The 19,026-nt window shown below is 42.6% G+C and overlaps 1 protein-coding gene across 2 annotated transcripts in view; it reads left to right on the forward strand.

Annotated features, from left to right (window-relative positions):
- igsf3 (immunoglobulin superfamily, member 3) overlaps positions 1 to 19,026 on the forward strand; it is a 293,816-nt gene that overhangs the window by 188,639 nt on the left and 86,151 nt on the right. For both annotated transcript variants that reach the window (XM_060929572.1, XM_060929571.1), the window contains exon 3: positions 6,555 to 6,974. In XM_060929572.1, coding sequence (XP_060785555.1) covers positions 6,555 to 6,974 — 420 coding nt within the window. The remainder of the gene's footprint in view (positions 1 to 6,554; positions 6,975 to 19,026) is intronic.

Raw genomic sequence — 19,026 nt, forward strand, 5'->3', positions numbered from 1 at the left:
CAGAAACAAAAAACATTAGGATACTGTACATGGCTCATAATAAAACATCAATAGCCTATACTGCGCACATTATTTGAAGGGCATACGAATGAGCGCTCAGAGGTTGCAACGGTGACAGGAAGAGTCAGAAATAAAAGGAGGGCGGTGCAAACCTCACTGAATGCACTGTGTTTACCAATTTCAACACTACGGGGTGCAACTATGTTATTTTGTACATTAAGTCCTTCAAACGAACATGTAACTCAGAAACAAAAAAACATTAGGCGACATACTGTACATGGCTCATAATAAAACATCAATAGCCTACTGCGCGCATTATTTGAAGGGCATACGACGAGCCTTGCGCTCCGCGAACTCGTCCACGATGCTCTGTAAGTCACTGATTCACTGATCTTTTAAGCGGTAGTCTCACGACCCGAATAGTAAACAATAAACATGGAGGACATGGAGTCGTTAGTGTTGCTGGTCTTGGTGCTGTGGCTTGTTGTCACCGACAACGCCAACAGATACTGGCAAGAGCGTATAGATGAGGCGAGGCGCATAAGGCTTCAGAAATTCTCGTAATTCGTAATTCTTCTTCTTCCGGGTTTGCGGTGTTTACAGATCCCAGCGCGCTCGCGGGGCGTGTGTGGGCATGTGAGGACACTCCTCCTCACCAGTCAGTGCACAGGGGAGTGTCTGCTCACGCCCCCAGCCTCACTCGGCTCGTTTTGGCTCGCTTCAGCCCCACTCCAAAACGGTGCGAGTTTTAGGGGCTAAGCAGGGCTGAAGCGAGCTGAGTCGTGCTGGTTTTTGGTAGTCGAAACGCGAGCCGTGTCGGGCTGAAGTGAGCTGAAGCGAGCTGAAGTGAGCTGAAAAAGGGTAGTGGAAAAGGGCCATTAGAGAACCTCTTCAGACAGTGACGTTTTCTTCTGCCAAGCGCTCGACTCCAATTGTTTAGCTTCTGCCTCAGAAGGCAAAAACACCTTTTGTCATATGATCCTGTAACAGCAAGGAGTTTCTGTTTGCAATCTCTCTCTCTCTCTCTCTCTCACACACACACACACTAATAAATGCTTGTAGGTAATGCTAAATGTTTACTTATATTTACTGTAATAGCAAGGAGTCTCTCTATCTCTCTCTCACACACACACTCTCTCTCTCTCTCACACACACACACACACACACAAATAAATGCTTGTAGGTAATGCGAAATGTTTACTTATATTTACTGTAACAGCAAGGAGTTTCTGTTTGCAATCTCTCTCTCACTCACACACACTAATAAATGCTTGTAGGTAATGCTAAATGTTTACTTGTATTTACTTTTTTCTTGCTCATTGTTTGCATGTATATGCATATGTATATATGCATGTGTATATGCGTATCGCATACATGCCAACCTTTTCACAAGAAAAAGAGGTAGATTTTACTCGCGCACGGTACCGTTGCACAAATTGGCAATTTCAAATTTTGGCGGACAATTGTTTTTAAAGATGTTGCTACTAATTCACTTTAAACAAAGCATAAAACACAACTAAACATAAATAGGAATCAAATAAGTACATTTTATTACACAGATTTGATCATCTGATCTAATGTAATGCTTTATATGTTGCAGATGTAGCATTTGTCACAAGTTTTTCATCTGGACTCCAGCTGAAACAAGTGGTGTCTTTGAAAATGTTAATTTTGGACGCCAGAATACCACACAATGTATTCCTAATCCCATGGGTGTCTTCATATACACTGGCTTTTGCATGTCCATCTTTCCCCAGCTGACTTCTTTAAGTTGGAAATTCCCAACTTAAATTTCTTTAAGTTATTTCTTTAAGTTGGTCCTTCCGTTTTGCGCTGAAAATATAAAAGGAAATAATTGTACACTATTGCATTCCCTCAGGGGTTTATTTTATAAATCATATCAGAGTTCAAAATAGCAATAAATATTAAATAAAAAATAGTAAAGTGAAAACATATTTTATCAAGGAACATGTCAGTTCAAAATAGCAATAAATATTAAATAATACTAGCAAAAAAAAATGTCAAAGGAAACTTTAATAAATGTTTGAATTGCAGTAATGCTCACCTTTTCTGGAAATGATAGTAGAGATCTATGAGGAAATCTTCTGCATCAAACCCGTTCAGAGCCTTTTATCCTAACTAGAATCTAAGCAATTTGATCACAAACACACCACATGCACACTGCCAACGAAACCGGAAATAGAGAAGTGAGCAAACGGTACTGAACGAATAAATGGTTGGTCTTGCGCATTTCCGGTATTTGTGATGCCAAAATAACGCACGAACCACCGGCAAAGCATGTTCAGAACTTAGTGTGGGATTTTTTTTCTGAGAAATCTAAAAAACGTTGACATTATGTACAAAAGCGGTAGGCGTTGACAGAAGTTAAAAACCGGTAGTTTACCGCACAAATCGGTAATGTTGGTGTGTCAGCGTATGTATGTAACCTCTGCAATAAAATGTGAAAATGTAAAAATGTGAAACAATCGTCACTTAACCCTTTCAACTTAATGAATAAACATTTTTGCAAAATGCACTACAACTACCAAAACTCTTCACACTTCTACCACCCATACCTACATTACTTCCAGATTCTGACATTGCAGTAACTCAAAAGGAAGCACATGATGTTTCAAATGTGTGAAAATAGTAAAAGTTGTGTGAAAATGAAGCAGCAGCACATAATTTTGATTGATTGTGTTGTTGTATTTTGGGTAGGTCATCCACTACAGCGAAATTCACAGCAACTTCAATGTCCACTTTCTCTGTGTGATAATGTATTGCCCGTATACATGCAGATGTTAGCCTCAGTCTAAGTGTACCTGGTGCTAAAAATCAAAATAACACAAAGGAATGGACAACCAATCATTTATACAGTGTAGGCCACATTTCGTGCGACAACCATGGCGCACTGGGGTGCTTGGCCAAATTATGTCCCCACCAATATCAAGACCGTTTTTACGCCCTTGCCTGTGATTTAAAGGAAATGACTAGGTTCTGTTAGAGGTCATCAACCACTGCAAACCTGGTTTTCATGCAGAAAACTGGCTCACATAAACAAATTCTTGGTACAATAGCAGCAGTAGTGAAAATGCTTGGGGCTGGGGAAAAGTGGACAACTTGGAATTATTTTACTATGTGCGGTGCAAAAAAAAAAAAAAAATCCCCATACAGTGTAAAGCCAGCTTAGAGTGATCTTGGTTTGCAATCTTGGTTTGCAAGCTTACCCTGCTTCCCTGACACGCACATTGTACTGTAGATCGTGGCAGTCTATTGAGCAGCCTGTCCTTACAAGATGATGTACACTATACAACAGAAGTAAGTACACCCCTGTGCAATATGAATTAAATGCCAAATAATTCAAAATTGTATCACAAAGTTGAACAGTAGGGTATTTGCTCTTATGTAAAATGAAAATCTAACAATTAGATTTATTATATTAATAATACTGGCCCCACAGAAGGAACACAATGCAACAAAAGTCAGTGCACCTTTTTTATTGCAGAGATTCAAATATTTTTTTTATGTTTAAATCTTATGTCCAACTTTTATTTTTGATTATAGACTCAATCCTCCTCAATATTGAGGATACCGGTGTGCCACAAATTTCTAGAGCGATGTTAAGCCATTTTTTTTTTCCAGAGACGACCCACACACACACACACACACACACACACACACTTGTTTTTATTTTTTTTTAAATATCTGCTGTTTGCTGGAGGGTTTGTTACTCTGCCTTAAAATACCCCAAAAGTGTTCTGTCCTATTCAAGTCAGGTGACCTGCTTGGCCGGGTCATCATCTTTAGATTTGGATCGTTATCATGCTGGAATGTTCCGCTTTTGCCAAACTTCTTTAAACTGGATGTCACCTTGTGAGCCAGTATTTTTGATATCCACAGGCATTTGTGGTGCCATCTATAAATGTCATCTCTCCAAAACCTTTTGCAGTCATGCAGCTCCAGCTCATCACACTCCCACCTATGTTTACATGCACATCCAAATCGAGCTGCTGTCGGTAATCGAGCTGAAGGTCCCAGCAGGGTGCCAGAGAAATCCAATCGTACATGCACACAAGGAAATCGGGCTATTGTGTGAGGTGCATTGTGCACCCGAGCCACAGGTGGCGCTACACGCCCCATCGTGTTGGTACACTTCCGGTTGTCGTCATGAAGAAGAGCTATTCAAGAGTGTAAACAAAGTTATCAGTTCCGTGTTCTCCATTGCGCGTTTTTCTCCCGTCCATGAATTTTAATATATTCAACTCCTTAAGCTGAATGAGCATGAACTCTGTCTCCTCATTGCTCCAGAAGTGCACGTTTCTGCTTGCCTGTGGCAGTGGGGGCGTGGTCAAGCGCCGGTCTGTGACAGGAGGGCGGAGCCAGGGAAGGTGAGTGGCAGAATCACTACACCTGACGGCAATTAACCTGTTTGTGTGTGTCTTCCCAGTAACCGCGCCCTATTTAAGGAGGCAGAGGGAGAGCAGAGGGGAGAGCTCATCCCGGGACTAGAACACAGCGCGCGCGTGTGTGTGTGTGTGTGTTTCTCTCAAGAATAAAAGTAGGCTGTTAAACTGAAAAGTCTGACAATAAAAAGCCTATTAGTACCAGAAGCTTTGTCCTGCCGTCCTCTGTGCTCCACCCACACTTCAGAGAGCTCTACATCGCCATTTTCTCTTCTTCGTTTGTTCCTCCTGACCTCTTCTGCTGCTCGCTACTACTGTTGTCATGCCGACCGAGGCTGTTGTGTTTCCCGCTTGTGGTCTCGTCACTCGTCACTTCCGGAAGGGGCAGTAAGTAGCTCAACTACTAGCTCGATAGGGTATACATGCACTAAGTAGCTCGGCAGAAATCGCATAATCTAGGTCGTGTAGCTCGATTCCGAGAAATCAAGTTCGGTTCAATTTCAGCCGAATTAAGGTGTATACATGGCATTTTGAACTTCGATTTCAGTCGAGCAACGGCAGAAATTCGATTCTCTCTATGTGCATGTAAACGCACTGACAGCACTGTTGCGACTGTGTGTTCATTGTGGTCGTCCTGGCCAGATTCACACCAAACATGCTGGATCCAATCTCGGCCAAACAAATTGACTTTTGGTTTCATCTGACCAAAGAATGTTCTCCCAGTATTCATCAAGCTTCTTTCATGTTCTTTAGTAAAGTTTAATCTTAGTTTTGTGCTGAAGTGCAAGCAAGGGTAGTGTTTTGGGGGGGGGGTTGGATGCAATCCATCGAGGATGACCTCATGCAATGTCCTTTGCGCTATCTAAGCTGTTACAGAAACCATTGATAACCCCAGTGCCAAATCTGAAGCACTTACTTGTTTGTCTGGGTTTTAATTATTTTTTTTTTCTCCCCCAGAGCTAGCTTGTGCAATGTTGAATCCTTTAACATTTAAGTGGTATTGCATAGGGGTGTACTCAGTTCTGTGGCATCCTGTATCTACACGGTTCAGTAACCGGTCATTCTGTAATTTTTCTGACTCGAATAAAAAATATAAATTATATCCCAGTGCAGTTGAATTCTCAGATCAGAAGGTGTGTTCATTTTCTATAACAGCAGCTCTGACCGTCGTTCCACCTGGACCATAAATGACCGGTTTATATTAATGCGTTCCTTCTAAAACATGATTTGTTTCCATAGTTACAGCTCCGTCACAGGGATTTGTATGGTGGAAGCTCCATATACTATTCTGAAAATGTTCTTACTTCAAACGCTTTTTATCAGTAGACATTTAACATTTATGGAATGAGTCTCAGTAAGTTTTCCAACACGAGAGTCTTTGGACAGGATTTTTTTTTTTTCTGGTTTCTTGATAGCAAGACAAGTTGTGCTGTTTTTTCCTAGTTAACTTCAAGGGGGAAAGAAACTTAGAATGAAACTGAAAATATTTAAGTAGTGCACGTTATTTATTAATAAATTAAAGATTTGTGTAAAAAAAATCCATTTCCAGGTGGTATCACACCACCCTAAAGTGGATTATTGATCTATAATGTTGTATTATTCCTTACTTTTTTTTTAAGGAATCTAGGAAATGTTTTTCAAAAGAATGATTACAGTCGATACAAAGCCATACTAGTAGACAGGGCTTAAACATTATGCTTGCGCACAGCAGGGAAGCCCGTTCCCATAAGGTGATAACTGAACATGTGGTAATGGATGAATAAGCAGTGCTGCCAGGCTTTGAGGTATTATGGCGGATGCTAATTGATGCTAGCTGCATGGTAAGATGGAGTGAATACGGAGGCGTTAAATGGTATTGCCTTGGATTAGAGAAAAACACATGACAGCGATTTAGAGGATATTAAGGATGTATTATTAAGGACGGAGGGGAACGGAGTTGGTCAGTTGAGACTGTTTCTTATTGAAGCAGAAACCAGAGTAAGTAAGTAGAGGGTTTTATTTTTCTGCGGTGATGAGCAGTAATAATACGAAGGTTAAGCTCCACTGCCAGAAGAATCCTGATTAAATTTTAATTCCTGTCAGAGCATGTGTAATTGAAGTTTTTATGTGCCCGTTTCTAACATTCGGTCCTTTCTCTACCTTTTCCTACAGTGATTCCGGACACGCTGTCCGTCACGTCAGCCACTCAGACTCTGTCCAAGGTGGAAGGGGACACACTGATGCTGAGCTGTGAGGTGACGCGTCAGACATCTCAACACACACACGTTGCACTCAGCTGGCATGTGCGTTCCCCGAACGAGCCGTCTGCCCCGCCGAGGGACCTGGTCACGCTGACACGAGACATGGTACTGAGGCCTGGGACGTCATACCGCCAGCGTCTGTCCTCCGGAGACGTGCGGCTGGACAAGACGAGCAGCACTTCTTACCGCCTCACCGTCTATAGCCTACAGCCAGCAGATCAGGGCCAGTACTACTGCGAGGCATCAGAGTGGATCCAGGACCCTGACCGCTCCTGGTACGCCATGACACGCAAGCAGTCTGACAAGACCATGGTCAAAGTTCAGCCCACAGGTGAGTGCCAGGGTGAACAGGCCTGTCTCACAGGGATCTCAGCCAGTTTCTTGACCTTTTTAATCCTCAAGTCCCCCCCCCCCGTTTCTTAACTTGAAGGAAGAAAAAGAAAAGATTTTGTTTAAGGGCTCAGTGATGTTAATCTAGAAGTCTTGGAGTTCAGAGGCAGTGTTCTGGTCGAGTCGCTAAACCAAGTCATTAAAGAAAATCTCGAGTCTACTATTGACCCGAGTCGAGTCTACTATTGATCCGAGTCGAGTCAGACACAAGCAACATGGCAAATAACATGAGCGAGAGTTAACACTACCGTAGCTACCTCATCGGTCAGCAAGCAAGCCCCGCTATCAACAAAGCGATGAACATAGCATGTCACTTCCTTCTCTGGGTGGAGTCTTGCCAAATGATGATTAAAGTTCGAGGTCGTCCCCGTCGTCTCCTCGATAGTTCTTCTACATACGGAACACACAGCAGTGCATTTTTTCCCACTGCACGTGAAGTCTGTACAAGCAAAGCGGACAATCCTAGGGGCGTCTCTCCAGGCATTTTAGCGCCATTAACGTTAGTTTGTTCCTGAACATGACGTATGAGCAGGTGACCTGTGCATTCTCTTGCACGAAATTAGTATAAAAATTAATGTCGATATAAATATTTTATGCCAAATTATGGCATGTTACAAAAAAAAGGAAAAAATCTGAGTCCTCGTCTTCCGTTTACGAGTCCGAATGTAGTTAGTGCTCAAGTCAAGTCACGAGTCCTTAAAATTAGGGCACGAGTCGGAGTCCTGGACTCGAGTACTACAAGCCTGACCTAGGGTATAATATTGCTTTATGTTATATAGGGCACTTCATGTAAAATCTTTACATATTTACTCCCTGATGTTTATTTGGCACTCGGCCAAATAAACGATGCTCAGCTTTTTTAATTTGATCCCTAATCGTAATAGTTTTGATTATTCGCGTATGTATGGTTATTTTTCCTCTGCTGTCCTACTTTATTGATGTCATCTGTGTGCGCACGCATGTGCACTATGAGAAAGAGGCACTCTGCTGTTTGTCAGAAAAACAATTATAGTGGTACAGTTATGTTTCCACTTTTAAAGGAACAGTCCACCGTACTTCCATAATGCAATATGCTCTTATCTGAATTGAGACGAGCTGCTCCGTACCTCTCCGAGCTTTGCGCGACCTCCCAGTCAGTCAGACGCAGTCAGACGCGCTGTCACTCCTGTTAGCAATGTAGCTAGGCTCAGCATGGCCAATGGTATTTTTGGGGGCTGTAGTTAGATGCGACCAAACTCTTCCGCGTTTTTCCTGTTTACATAGGTTTATATGACCAGTGACATGAAACAAGTTCAGTTACACAAATTGAAACGTAGCGATTTTCTATGCTATGGAAAGTCCGCACTATAATGACAGGCATACTAACACCTTCTGCGCGCTTCGGCAGCGCATCGTTACGGAGCTCAGATATTAATGCGCTGCCGAAGTGCGCAGAAGGTGTTAGTACGCCTGTCATTATATTGCGGACTTTCCATAGCATAGAAAATCGCTACGTTTCAATTTGTGTAACTGAACTTGTTTCATGTCACTGGTCATATAAACCTATGTAAACAGGAAAAACGCGGAAGAGTTTGGTCGCATCTAACTACAGCCCCAAAAAATACCATTGGCCATGCTGAGCCTAGCTACATTGCTAACAGGAGTGACAGCGCGTCTGACTGCGTCTGACTGACTGGGAGGTCGCGCAAAGCTCGGAGAGGTACGGAGCAGCTCGTCTCAATTCAGATAAGAGCATATTTCATTATGGAAGTACGGTGGACTGTTCCTTTAATGCACTCTGTTCTTGTAGGCCTTCATAATCTGTTCATTGTGGAAACTCGCAAAACATAAAGAAAAAAAAAATCAGAGTCCTCGTCTCCAATTTATAAGTCTGAATGCAGTTAATGCATGAGTCCGAGTCATCAGTGCTCGCGTCCAAGTCAAATCACGAGTCCTTAAAATTAGGGCACGAATCGGACTCGAGTCCGAGTCCTGGACTCGAATACTACAAGCCTGTTCAGAGGCTTAACTGCTAAAGGCCAATTTATGCTGACAACCCAGTCCTCGCAGACAGTGTCTGCGTAGCCCCCCCACCTTCGCAGACGCTCTGCGCGCACCTCCCAAAAATTGTGACCACCGCAGAAGCCTCGCAGACAGCGCCGCAGACAAGAGGACTCTGATTGGTCCACTCCACATCCGCTGTACACGCACTTCCGCTTCCCTACTTTCCCGGTTTGTTTTGTTTTCACGACCGGCATTTTTAAAAACACGAGCGAAGATGAAGCAGCATGAAGAGCGGTTGATTGAGGAAGTACGTACATCTATACGACTCCAGTTCTAGTCATTATAAAAAAAAAAAAGTTCGTCATTATAAGTAACCGGAGGATAAACACTCCACTAACCACACCCACCAACTACTCCTAGCGACTTCGCGCCCCCTTGCGTTGTGCCGGTGAATAACATCGCGCACGCCTATTACTCCCCGCTCAACGATAAATTACAACTGTCTGCGAAAAGCTATCTGCGAAAGCCTTGTCGCAAGAGCATGCAGAGGCCTTAAGTTGCCTTTGTCTCATGTCACTGTTTTACGAGCATTTTTACCTCCGCCAAGGAGGTTATGTTTTCGGTAGCGTTGGTTTGTCTGTTAGCAACATTACGGAAAAAGTCATGAACGGATTGCTCTGAAATTTTTTTTCCAGAGGTGTGACTGGGCACAAGTAACAATCCATCAAAATTTTGGCAGTGATCCGGATCACCTTCTGGATCCCGGATTTTTGTTAAAGGATTCTTGGCGGAGGTCTGCGCTCTCCGAGTGCTTTTCTAGTTTCTTATTGCATGCATACGCGAAATAAAGTTGAAGTGTTTTCCTTGAATCATGATTTGTGGTTTTTTTGTTTGTTTGTTTTTTTACCAGCTGTCTTCCAGAGTGTTTCAGGGTTTCACAATATTTCTGATGAATATTACGCCTGCCCTAGTTGAACAATCCCCCACCCCCACCCCTCACCCTAGATGCAGTTCCTTCTGATGAAATGCACACAGTACATTCTACCTCCCATGTAGATGATGGCAGATTTGGAAAAATATTGAGCAGGTTTTTGTTTTGTGGCCCAAGCTCATTCAGAATGATTCTGTCCTGCCAAACAGAGCCACCGAGTAGCTGACAGTGCAGTACACAGATGCCGTTTCAGGCTTATGTATGCTATGCTGATCACTATCTATCTGAAATTAAGCTCATTACCAGCCTCCTGGGGAGGCAACAGTCAATCCTCTTTACACTGTCTTCCAATTTCGAGTTTATCCAAGGCCTGTGCACTAGTGCTTCATTCCATCAATAGTAGAAATATACTACCCAGAGGCCTTTTAAAAAAATGCTATATGGTTTTTTTTCCCTTTCTTTCCTGCTAGAGCTGCATAATGAGTCTCCACTATCTGTGGGCACAGTCCATTTCAATCCAATCAATTTTCATGTCCGCACTCCTTTTCCCCCCTCGCTGTAAGACGCTGTGTTATAGCGGACGTAGGTGTTCGCTCAACCCGATCTTAAGGCGGTAACTCAATCTCAGAGCGCCGCTGCCCAGCAGCTTGATGGGAATGAAAGGTGACAGCATACCTCCTCATCAAACACACAGCAGGATGGGATGTCTATAACGCCACGTTATTGGCCACTCAAGACTTGAATCAGAAGAAGTGGACCAGGCCACATCGCTCTCAAGGGCACATGGCCACACAGCAGAAAAAGCACACTTGATGGATTTGGTTTCTGCTGGCTGACGGTGACAGTGGAGGCAGTATGTAAAGGCAAGATAAACAGTGAGGCTGAAGAGCATGTCCTACAGTACGTAGAGATGAGAGGACAGTATGATGAGAGGAGAAAGGGACAGATGAGCTATGAATTGGCGCTTTCTATGGAATGCTACTAGGTTGTTTAGCAGCGTTGAGAGCTGAAGGGTATAATTTATTGCCTGACTACAGTGGTTCTCTTGTTTTATGGCAGCTCTTTGCTTCATTGCTAATTTTTCACCTTGGCATGATATTTGCAAAGTTCCCCCTTTTGAGTCACTGCAAGTAGTAAAATTACTAATAAATGATTCAACAGAAATTAAAGATTAAAGCCCACCAGTGTCCATAATCAGCAAGATCATATTTCATTTTACTTATGGTATAAAATGGGCCAGTCTCCCGTGACCGGTTTCTCTTTCAGCAGACCGCACATCTTGAGGTAAACCTTACGTCGTATGTTTACTGGTTCTTAAGTGGTGCCTTCGTCAGCCTGGTGTATTTGGTGGCAGACATGCCTGCATTTCCCACACCATGTGTCCCCCACATCAGTCAGTTGCCAACTAAATTTTTTTCAGCAACACATAATACCTTTTTGCTTTTCTTTTAACAACTTTAAGTTCACCACTTAATGCAGTTATTTGCTGTTTGTGCTTTTGGGATCTATGCATAGAATATATTTGGGAAATGGAATACTAGTGCATCTGAAAAAAATTAGAATATCATGAAAAAGTTCAATATTTTCCATCAGTTATTTAAGAAAGTGAAAATTTAATATATTCTAGACTCATTACACGTCAACTAAAATATTTCAAGCATTTTTCTATTTTAATTGTGATCATTATGGTCTACTGTGTTTAAAAAAAAAAAAAGCCTCAAAATATTAGAATATTTCATTTCGGGTCTGAGTAAAACAGAATAAATACCATGCATCTCTTGGTCTAGTTCAGTACACGCAACCACAATCATGGGGAAGACTGCTGACTTGACAGTTGTCCAGAAGACCATCATCCTTACCCTCCACAAGGAGGGTAAGCCACAGAAGGTCATTGCTGAAAAGGGTGGCTGGAAAAGGTGCACAAGCAACAGGGATGACTGCAGCCTTGAGAGGACTGTCAAGAAAAGTCGATCCAAGAACTTGGGAGAGCTTCACAAGGAGTGGACTGAGGCTGGTGTCAGTGCATCAAGAGCCACCACACATGGACGTCTTCAGGAAAGGGGCTACAACTGTCGCACTCCTAATGTCAAGCCACTCCTGAACCTGAGACAACATCAGAAGCGTCTTCCCTGGGCTATGGGGAGAAAGAACTGGACTGTTGCTCAGTGGTCCAAAGTCCTCTTTTCAGATGAAGGTAAATTTTGCATTTCATTTGGGAATCAAGGTCCTAGAGTCTGGAGGAAGAGTGGAGAGGCACAGAATCCAAGGTGTCTGAAGTTCAGTGTGAAGTTTCCTGAGTCTGTGATGATTTGGGGTGCCATGTCATCTGCCAGTGTTGGCCCACTGTGTTTTATCAAGTCCAAAGTCAACACAGCTGTTTATCAGGAGATTTTAGAGCACTTAATTCTTCCATCTGCTGACCAGGTCTATGGAGATGCCGATTTCCTTTTCCAGCAGGACTTGGCACCTGTCCACAGTGCCAAAACTACTACAGATGGCTTGCTGACCATAATATTACTGTGCTTGATTGGCCAGCCAACTCGCCTGACCTGAACGCCATAGAGAACCTATGGGGTATTGTCAAGAGAAAGATGAGAAACACCCGACCCAAAAATACAGACGAGCTGAAGGCCGCCATCAAAGCAACCTGGGCTTCAGTAACACCTCGGCAGTGCTTCAGGCTGATCGACTCCATGCCACGCCACATTGATGCAGTAATTCGTGGTAAAGGAGCTCCAACCCAGCATTTAGTGTATAAATGAACATACTTTTCAAAAGTTGGCCGTTTCTGTAATGTAAATCCTTTTTTGACTGATCAAAAAAAGGTTTGAAATATTTCACTTTTATGTACAATGAATATAGCATATGAGTGATTTCACGCTTATGGGTACTGAAATGGGGACATGAACTTATTCACCTAAAACCATTTCTTTTTTTACCATCAGGTCACAAAACATGTAATCTTTAATGAATGATATGTTAAAAGGTAACTTTAATTTTCTGAGATGTAATAAAAACATATTTATATGCCAAAGTCAAGCCTATGAGTTCCAAAATGATGTCTGTTACATTACTTCTGTTACGATTGTCCATCTCGCGTCTGTTACAAATTAATTACAATCTAGCTATATACCATGTTAATCTTATTGAAAGAATGTGTATGTTTATTCTACTACACATGTTTATTAATTATATTTGCTAAAACATCACCTTCCTATGTTTCAAAAAGTAATTCTACATTGTTAAAATTGAGAATATATATGTCCACAACACTTCTGTTACGTTCTGACTTTGGCATATAAATATGTTTTTATTACATCTCAGAAAATTAAAGTTATCTTTTAACATATCATTCATTAAAGATTACATGTTTTGTGACCTGATGGTAAAAAAAAGAAATGGTTTTAGGTGAATTTTTAAAAATAAGTTCATGTCCCCATTTCAGTACCCATAAGCGTGGAATCACTCGTATATGAAAGTTTACCTTTTTGAATTAAATTCCGGGAGGAAAAAAGAACTTTTTCACAATGTTCTAATTGTTTGAAATGCACCTGTATATCTACCTCGAATGAATGGTATATGAAACATGTCTTGGTTGAACAGCTTATATGTGGGTTAAGAGCAAATTGTGTAATTGACACCCCCTGGCCCAAATCTCAAAAGTAATATTTACATCGGTGAAGCTGGCAGCTTTTGGGGGGGGGTTGTATTGTTGAGACTGAAACACGTATCAGCGGCTTGATGGTTTTTTTTTTAATGATGCAAAGTCTTAAATGCAGCACTGAAGACAGGTGGTGTGAGGCAAAGTTCTCGGAAGCTCAGTAACACCTGAGATGGATTTGTCTTGACTTCTGTTCTGCCGTGTGATGAGAGGATTTTAATTACCCAGCTTCACTGGCAGTAGACACTGGAGTGTCATTCAGCACTATCAGTATGATGAGTAAAGACTAAGGTCGGTCAGTGAAGCTGAAAGATTTAGCTGAGCTTGGTCAAGGTGACGTGAAAAAAGGCAGAACAGATGTTCTCTGATCACTCTGTATGCTGAGTGAGAGTAATTCTCATCGGAATTGTACGTTGCGTCCCCTGAGCCGAGCGGGGACGAAGGAAACCGATTCGTCTTTTAAGTCTGCTGTAGCCAAGTGTCCTTGCAGCAGCTGGGCCTTGAGGACAGGCTGCTTTTTCTGAGCTGGCAGACCACTAACCTGGGCCAGGACAATGCAGAGGGCAGTGTGTGTGTGTGTGTGGGGGGGGGTATGATTGCTTGAACATAAACCCAACCAGCACACAAAATGAAGACTCCTCCTATAGCGCTAAGGGTTTGTGGTTGCATTTCCCCACACAGCAATTTGTCTTCACCTACTGTGTCCTCATAGTCCTCTCACCCACCACAGCCCAAATGGCTTACTGATGCATGATTCTTTTAGTCTTATTTTCTGATTCCTCCATCTCTCTTTCTCATTTCAAATTAGAACATGTCGGGCATTTTCCTTTGCTCTCCTCCCTCAGGCGTACCTCACTCTATTAGATTTTGTGAACTCTTGTTTCACTCGGCACGCATTACACATTGCAGAATCAAATCTCCCACAACCGTTCACCCAAACATCCAGTAATGAGCCTTGTTTTCACTTATTACTCATCACATGTTAATGTGAAATCTTAAAGCATGGCTTTCATTATGGAGGTCAGAGATGAGCTTTTGTAAATCATACCGCGCGTTTTCCCTACATTTAATCAATGCATGCATAAGTACGTTACATAAAGTCTGAAAGTTAGGTAGCACTATAGAGAAACATTCAGCAGGACAAAGAGCGAGAAGCAAGTGCACATAATGAATGAGAGGAAGGGGAAGAGCGTTGAGTCCTATTCAGACAATCAAATTTACATGGTGGCATGGAGTATTTCCATCGTTTACAGGTGCCTCTCGGTTTTTATTTCTGTCTGAACTGCCAATTTGTGTTTCCCCCTGACGTCCTCTGAGAGAATTGCAGACCAAATTACTTGCCCTTCCCACTTCTCCCCCACCCCTCCTTTTTTATTTTATTTTATTTTATTTTTTTGAGCTCTGCAGCCAAAGTTCAGTCCCATCTGGATAGACATCTTTGATTTGCTACTTTTGGTATTTTAAGTTTGCTTCTTCACTTGCATCGTCACTTCCTGAATCACAAAAAGATGAATGATTTTGGGTGGGTAAGTCACTTAAGTATTGAGTATAGCACTGACCAGCCAATTATAGAATAGAATAAGGTAATTCCAAATCGTCCGTCTTGTTTACATGGATCTGGCGTTGGAGAGGTAGAGGCTTGGCAGTGGAGGTTTGAGTAGCTGTTTTCTGAGCTTAGTCAACAGGCCGGCTCTGCCTGTAGCCTCGCTTTTGCTTCCACTCCCGGCGCCGCCTCCTTCGCTTTGCTTCCAATAACAATCCACGGAGACCCCGCTGGTCTCGCTGTCTCGTCCGGAATGTTTTTTTTTTTTTTTTTCTCGTCCGGAATGTTGTGCATGCGATGGAAATCGCTACAAACCGTCATTTTCTGCTGGAAACCAATGTCCAGTAAGTCCATACGGTTGTAGTGGATATTAAAGTCTGGTACAGACGAACAACACGCAAAAATACACACAAAAAACATAAAAAACGTGCACAGGTAGGGAGAGCTTGTAGCCGCAGCCGTTGTAGTAGAATTGTATATAGTAGGGTTTTCCAGAAGAAAAGGTAGAAGTAAAAGCAGAAGTAGAACCAGAAGTAGAAGGCGGAATATGGCGTTTGACCGACACGATGGCGTCTGTCACAATCTGGATCGGCTGTGATGTCACATGCAAGTGCTCCATTAGTAGGAGAGAGAAAATAAAATCAACCAGAACAGCCCAATCCTGAAGGCTATTAGCTCATCTGGCCATAAGGCCGATGAGCTATTGCCATGGCGTGGCGTCCATCCGTCATCCACAATTCAGTTCAATCATGTCCCCTCCGTCAATTCTCCACGAATTTCCGTTCCGATTGTTTTGTTCGAAAGAACTCCTCACTCCACACAAGAACGAATTTTCCAGGCCTCTCACTAGAATTTTCTCCTCTCTCATTTCTCATCTGATTCCAGTTCTGATCGATGGTTTGGGTAGATCCTCCCATGAGGAACAAAACTTGGTTGGTTGTTGATTTTTCCTGTTGTAAACTGTGTTTACAACTTTGTTTATTTTCAGTAAAATCATGTTTCCTCCCTCAGTTCTCAATGGATTTCTGTTCGGATTGTTTGAAAGAACTAGTCCTTCTGCACAACACTTGGTCATTGTATTGTCAAATTTTTGCTAATGAACTGCTGATTGGGTCACCTTAAAGGAACAGTCCACCGTACTTCCATAATGAAATATGCTCTTATCTGAATTGAGACGAGCTGCTCCGTACCTCTCCGAGCTTTGCGAGACCTCCCAGTCAGTCAGACGCGCTGTCACTCCTGTTAGCAATGTAGCTAGGCTCAGTATGGCCAATGGTATTTTTTGGGGCTGTAGTTAGATGCGACCAAACTCTTCCGCGTTTTTCCTGTTTACATAGGTTTATATGACCAGTGATATGAAACAAGTTCAGTTAGACAAATTGAAACGTAGCGATTTTCTATGCTATGGAAAGTCCGCACTATAATGACAGGCGTACTAACACCTTCTGCGCGCTTCGGCAGTGCATTGATATCTGAGTTCCGTATCAATGCGCTGCCGAAGCGCGCAGAAGGTGTTAGTACGCCTGTCATTATAGTGCGCACTTTCCATAGCATAGAAAATCGCTACGTTTCAATTTGAGTAACTGAACTTGTTTCATATCACTGGTCATATAAACCTATGTAAACAGGAAAAACGCGGAAGAGTTTGGTCGCATCTAACTACAACCCCAAAAAATACCATTGGCCATACTGAGCCTAGCTACATTGCTAACAGGAGTGACAGCGCGTCTGACTGCGTCTGACTGACTGGGAGGTCTCGCAAAGCTCGGAGAGGTACGGAGCAGCTCGTCTCAATTCAGATAAGAGCATATTTCATTATGGAAGTACGGTGGACTGTTCCTTTAACGAGCTTTTGGACTTTTCACTAGAATTGTATCTCCACTTGCAGTTCTCACCCGATTTTGGTTCTGATTGATGTTTTGGGTAGATCTTCCCTCAGGGAACAAAACTTGGTCATTTGTTTGTTGATTTTCAGTTAAATCGTCTCTCCTCCCTCAGTTTTCAATGGATTTCAGTTCTGATTGTTTTATTTGAAAGAACTAGACCTGCACAAAACTTGGTCGTTTTGTCAAAATATTGCTAACAAATTAGTAATTAGGTTAACTTAAATTTTCTCCTAACTAGAATTGTCTCCTCTCTCATTTATCCTGCGAATTCAGTTCTGCTCGATGTTTTGGGTAGAGCTTCCCTTGGGAAACAAAATGTAGTCCTTTTGTTGATTTTTCCTGTTGTAAACAATTTGTCGTGGAGGTCGGTCCTCTCTCACATTTCCGTTCTGTTTGTTTTGGTAGTCGCTTAACTGCACAGTGGATAGATTACCTTTTTATATATATATATATATATATATATATATATATATATATATATATATGTGTGTGTGCGTGTGTATATAATATATACATATACACACACATTTTATTTATTTATTTATTTATTTATTTAGATTTTACACTAACGTAGGAGTCACATGTTTGCTGTTAAGTGTGTTTCCTCTCATCTCATTATCTCTAGCCGCTTTATCCTGTTCTACAGGGTCGCAGGCAAGCTGGAGCCTATCCCAGCTGACTGGGCGAAAGGCGGGGTACACCCTGGACAAGTCGCCAGGTCATCACAGGGCTGACACATAGACACAGACAACCATTCACACTCACATTCACACCTACGGTCAATTTAGAGTCACCAGTTAACCTAACCTGCATGTCTTTGGACTGTGGGGGAAACCGGAGCACCCGGAGGAAACCCACGCGGACACGGGGAGAACATGCAAACTCCGCACAGAAAGGCCCTCGCCGGCCACAGGGCTCAAACCCGGACCTTCTTGCTGTGAGGCGACAGTGATGACCACTACACCACCGTGCCGCCCAGTGTGTTTCCTAATATAAACAAATACATCCTTGCAAGCATCAGTCACATCACACTGTAACGGGAAAATGGTATTGGTGAGTACTAAAATGCGAGTACTCACACTCGGTCTGGAAAAAAATAGGTCATCATTGCACCCCTACTTTATATTCATATAAGCTACATTATCATGCAATGTAGAAATAAATGAATGAGGAGTTTTATCATTTTAAGTTCATTAAGTATCTAACAGTAGATGCTGCCCATGTACAGTGGGGCAAAAAAGTATTTAGTCAGCCACCAATTGTGCAAGTTCTCCCACTTAAAAAGATGAGAGAGGCCTGTAATTTTCATCATAGGTACACTTCAACTATGAGAGACAAAATGGGGGGAAAGAATCCAGGAAATCACATTGTAGGATTTTTAATGAATTGATTGGTAAATTCCTCGGTAAAATAAGTATTTGGTCACCTACAAACAAGCAAGATTTCTGGCTCTCACAGACCTGTAACAACTTCTTTAAGAGGCTCCTCTGTCCTCCACTCGTTACCTGGATTAATGGCACCTGTTTGAACTCATTATCAGTATAAAAGACACCTGTCCACAACCTCAAACAGTCACACTCCAAACTCCACTATGGCCAAGACCAAAGAGCTGTCAAAGGACACCAGAAACAAAATTGTAGACCTGCACCAGGCTGGGAAGACTGAATCTGCAATAGGTAAGCAGCTTGGTGTGAAGAAATCAACTGTGGGAGCAATTATTAGAAAATGGAAGACATACAATACCACTGATGATCTCCCTCGATCTGGGGCCCCACGCAAGATCTCACCCCGTGGGGTCAAAATGATCACAAGAACGGTGAGCAAAAATCCCAGAACCACACGGGGGGACCTAGTGAATGACCTGCAGAGAGCTGGGACCAAAGTAACAAAGGCTACCATCAGTAACACACTACGCCGCCAGGGACTCAAATCCTGCAGTGCCAGACGTGTCCCCCTGCTTAAGCCAGTACATGTCCAGGCCCGTCTGAA

The sequence above is a fragment of the Neoarius graeffei genome, chromosome 9 (genome assembly GCF_027579695.1).
Source record: "Neoarius graeffei isolate fNeoGra1 chromosome 9, fNeoGra1.pri, whole genome shotgun sequence".
Classification (NCBI taxonomy): Eukaryota; Metazoa; Chordata; class Actinopteri; order Siluriformes; family Ariidae; genus Neoarius; species Neoarius graeffei.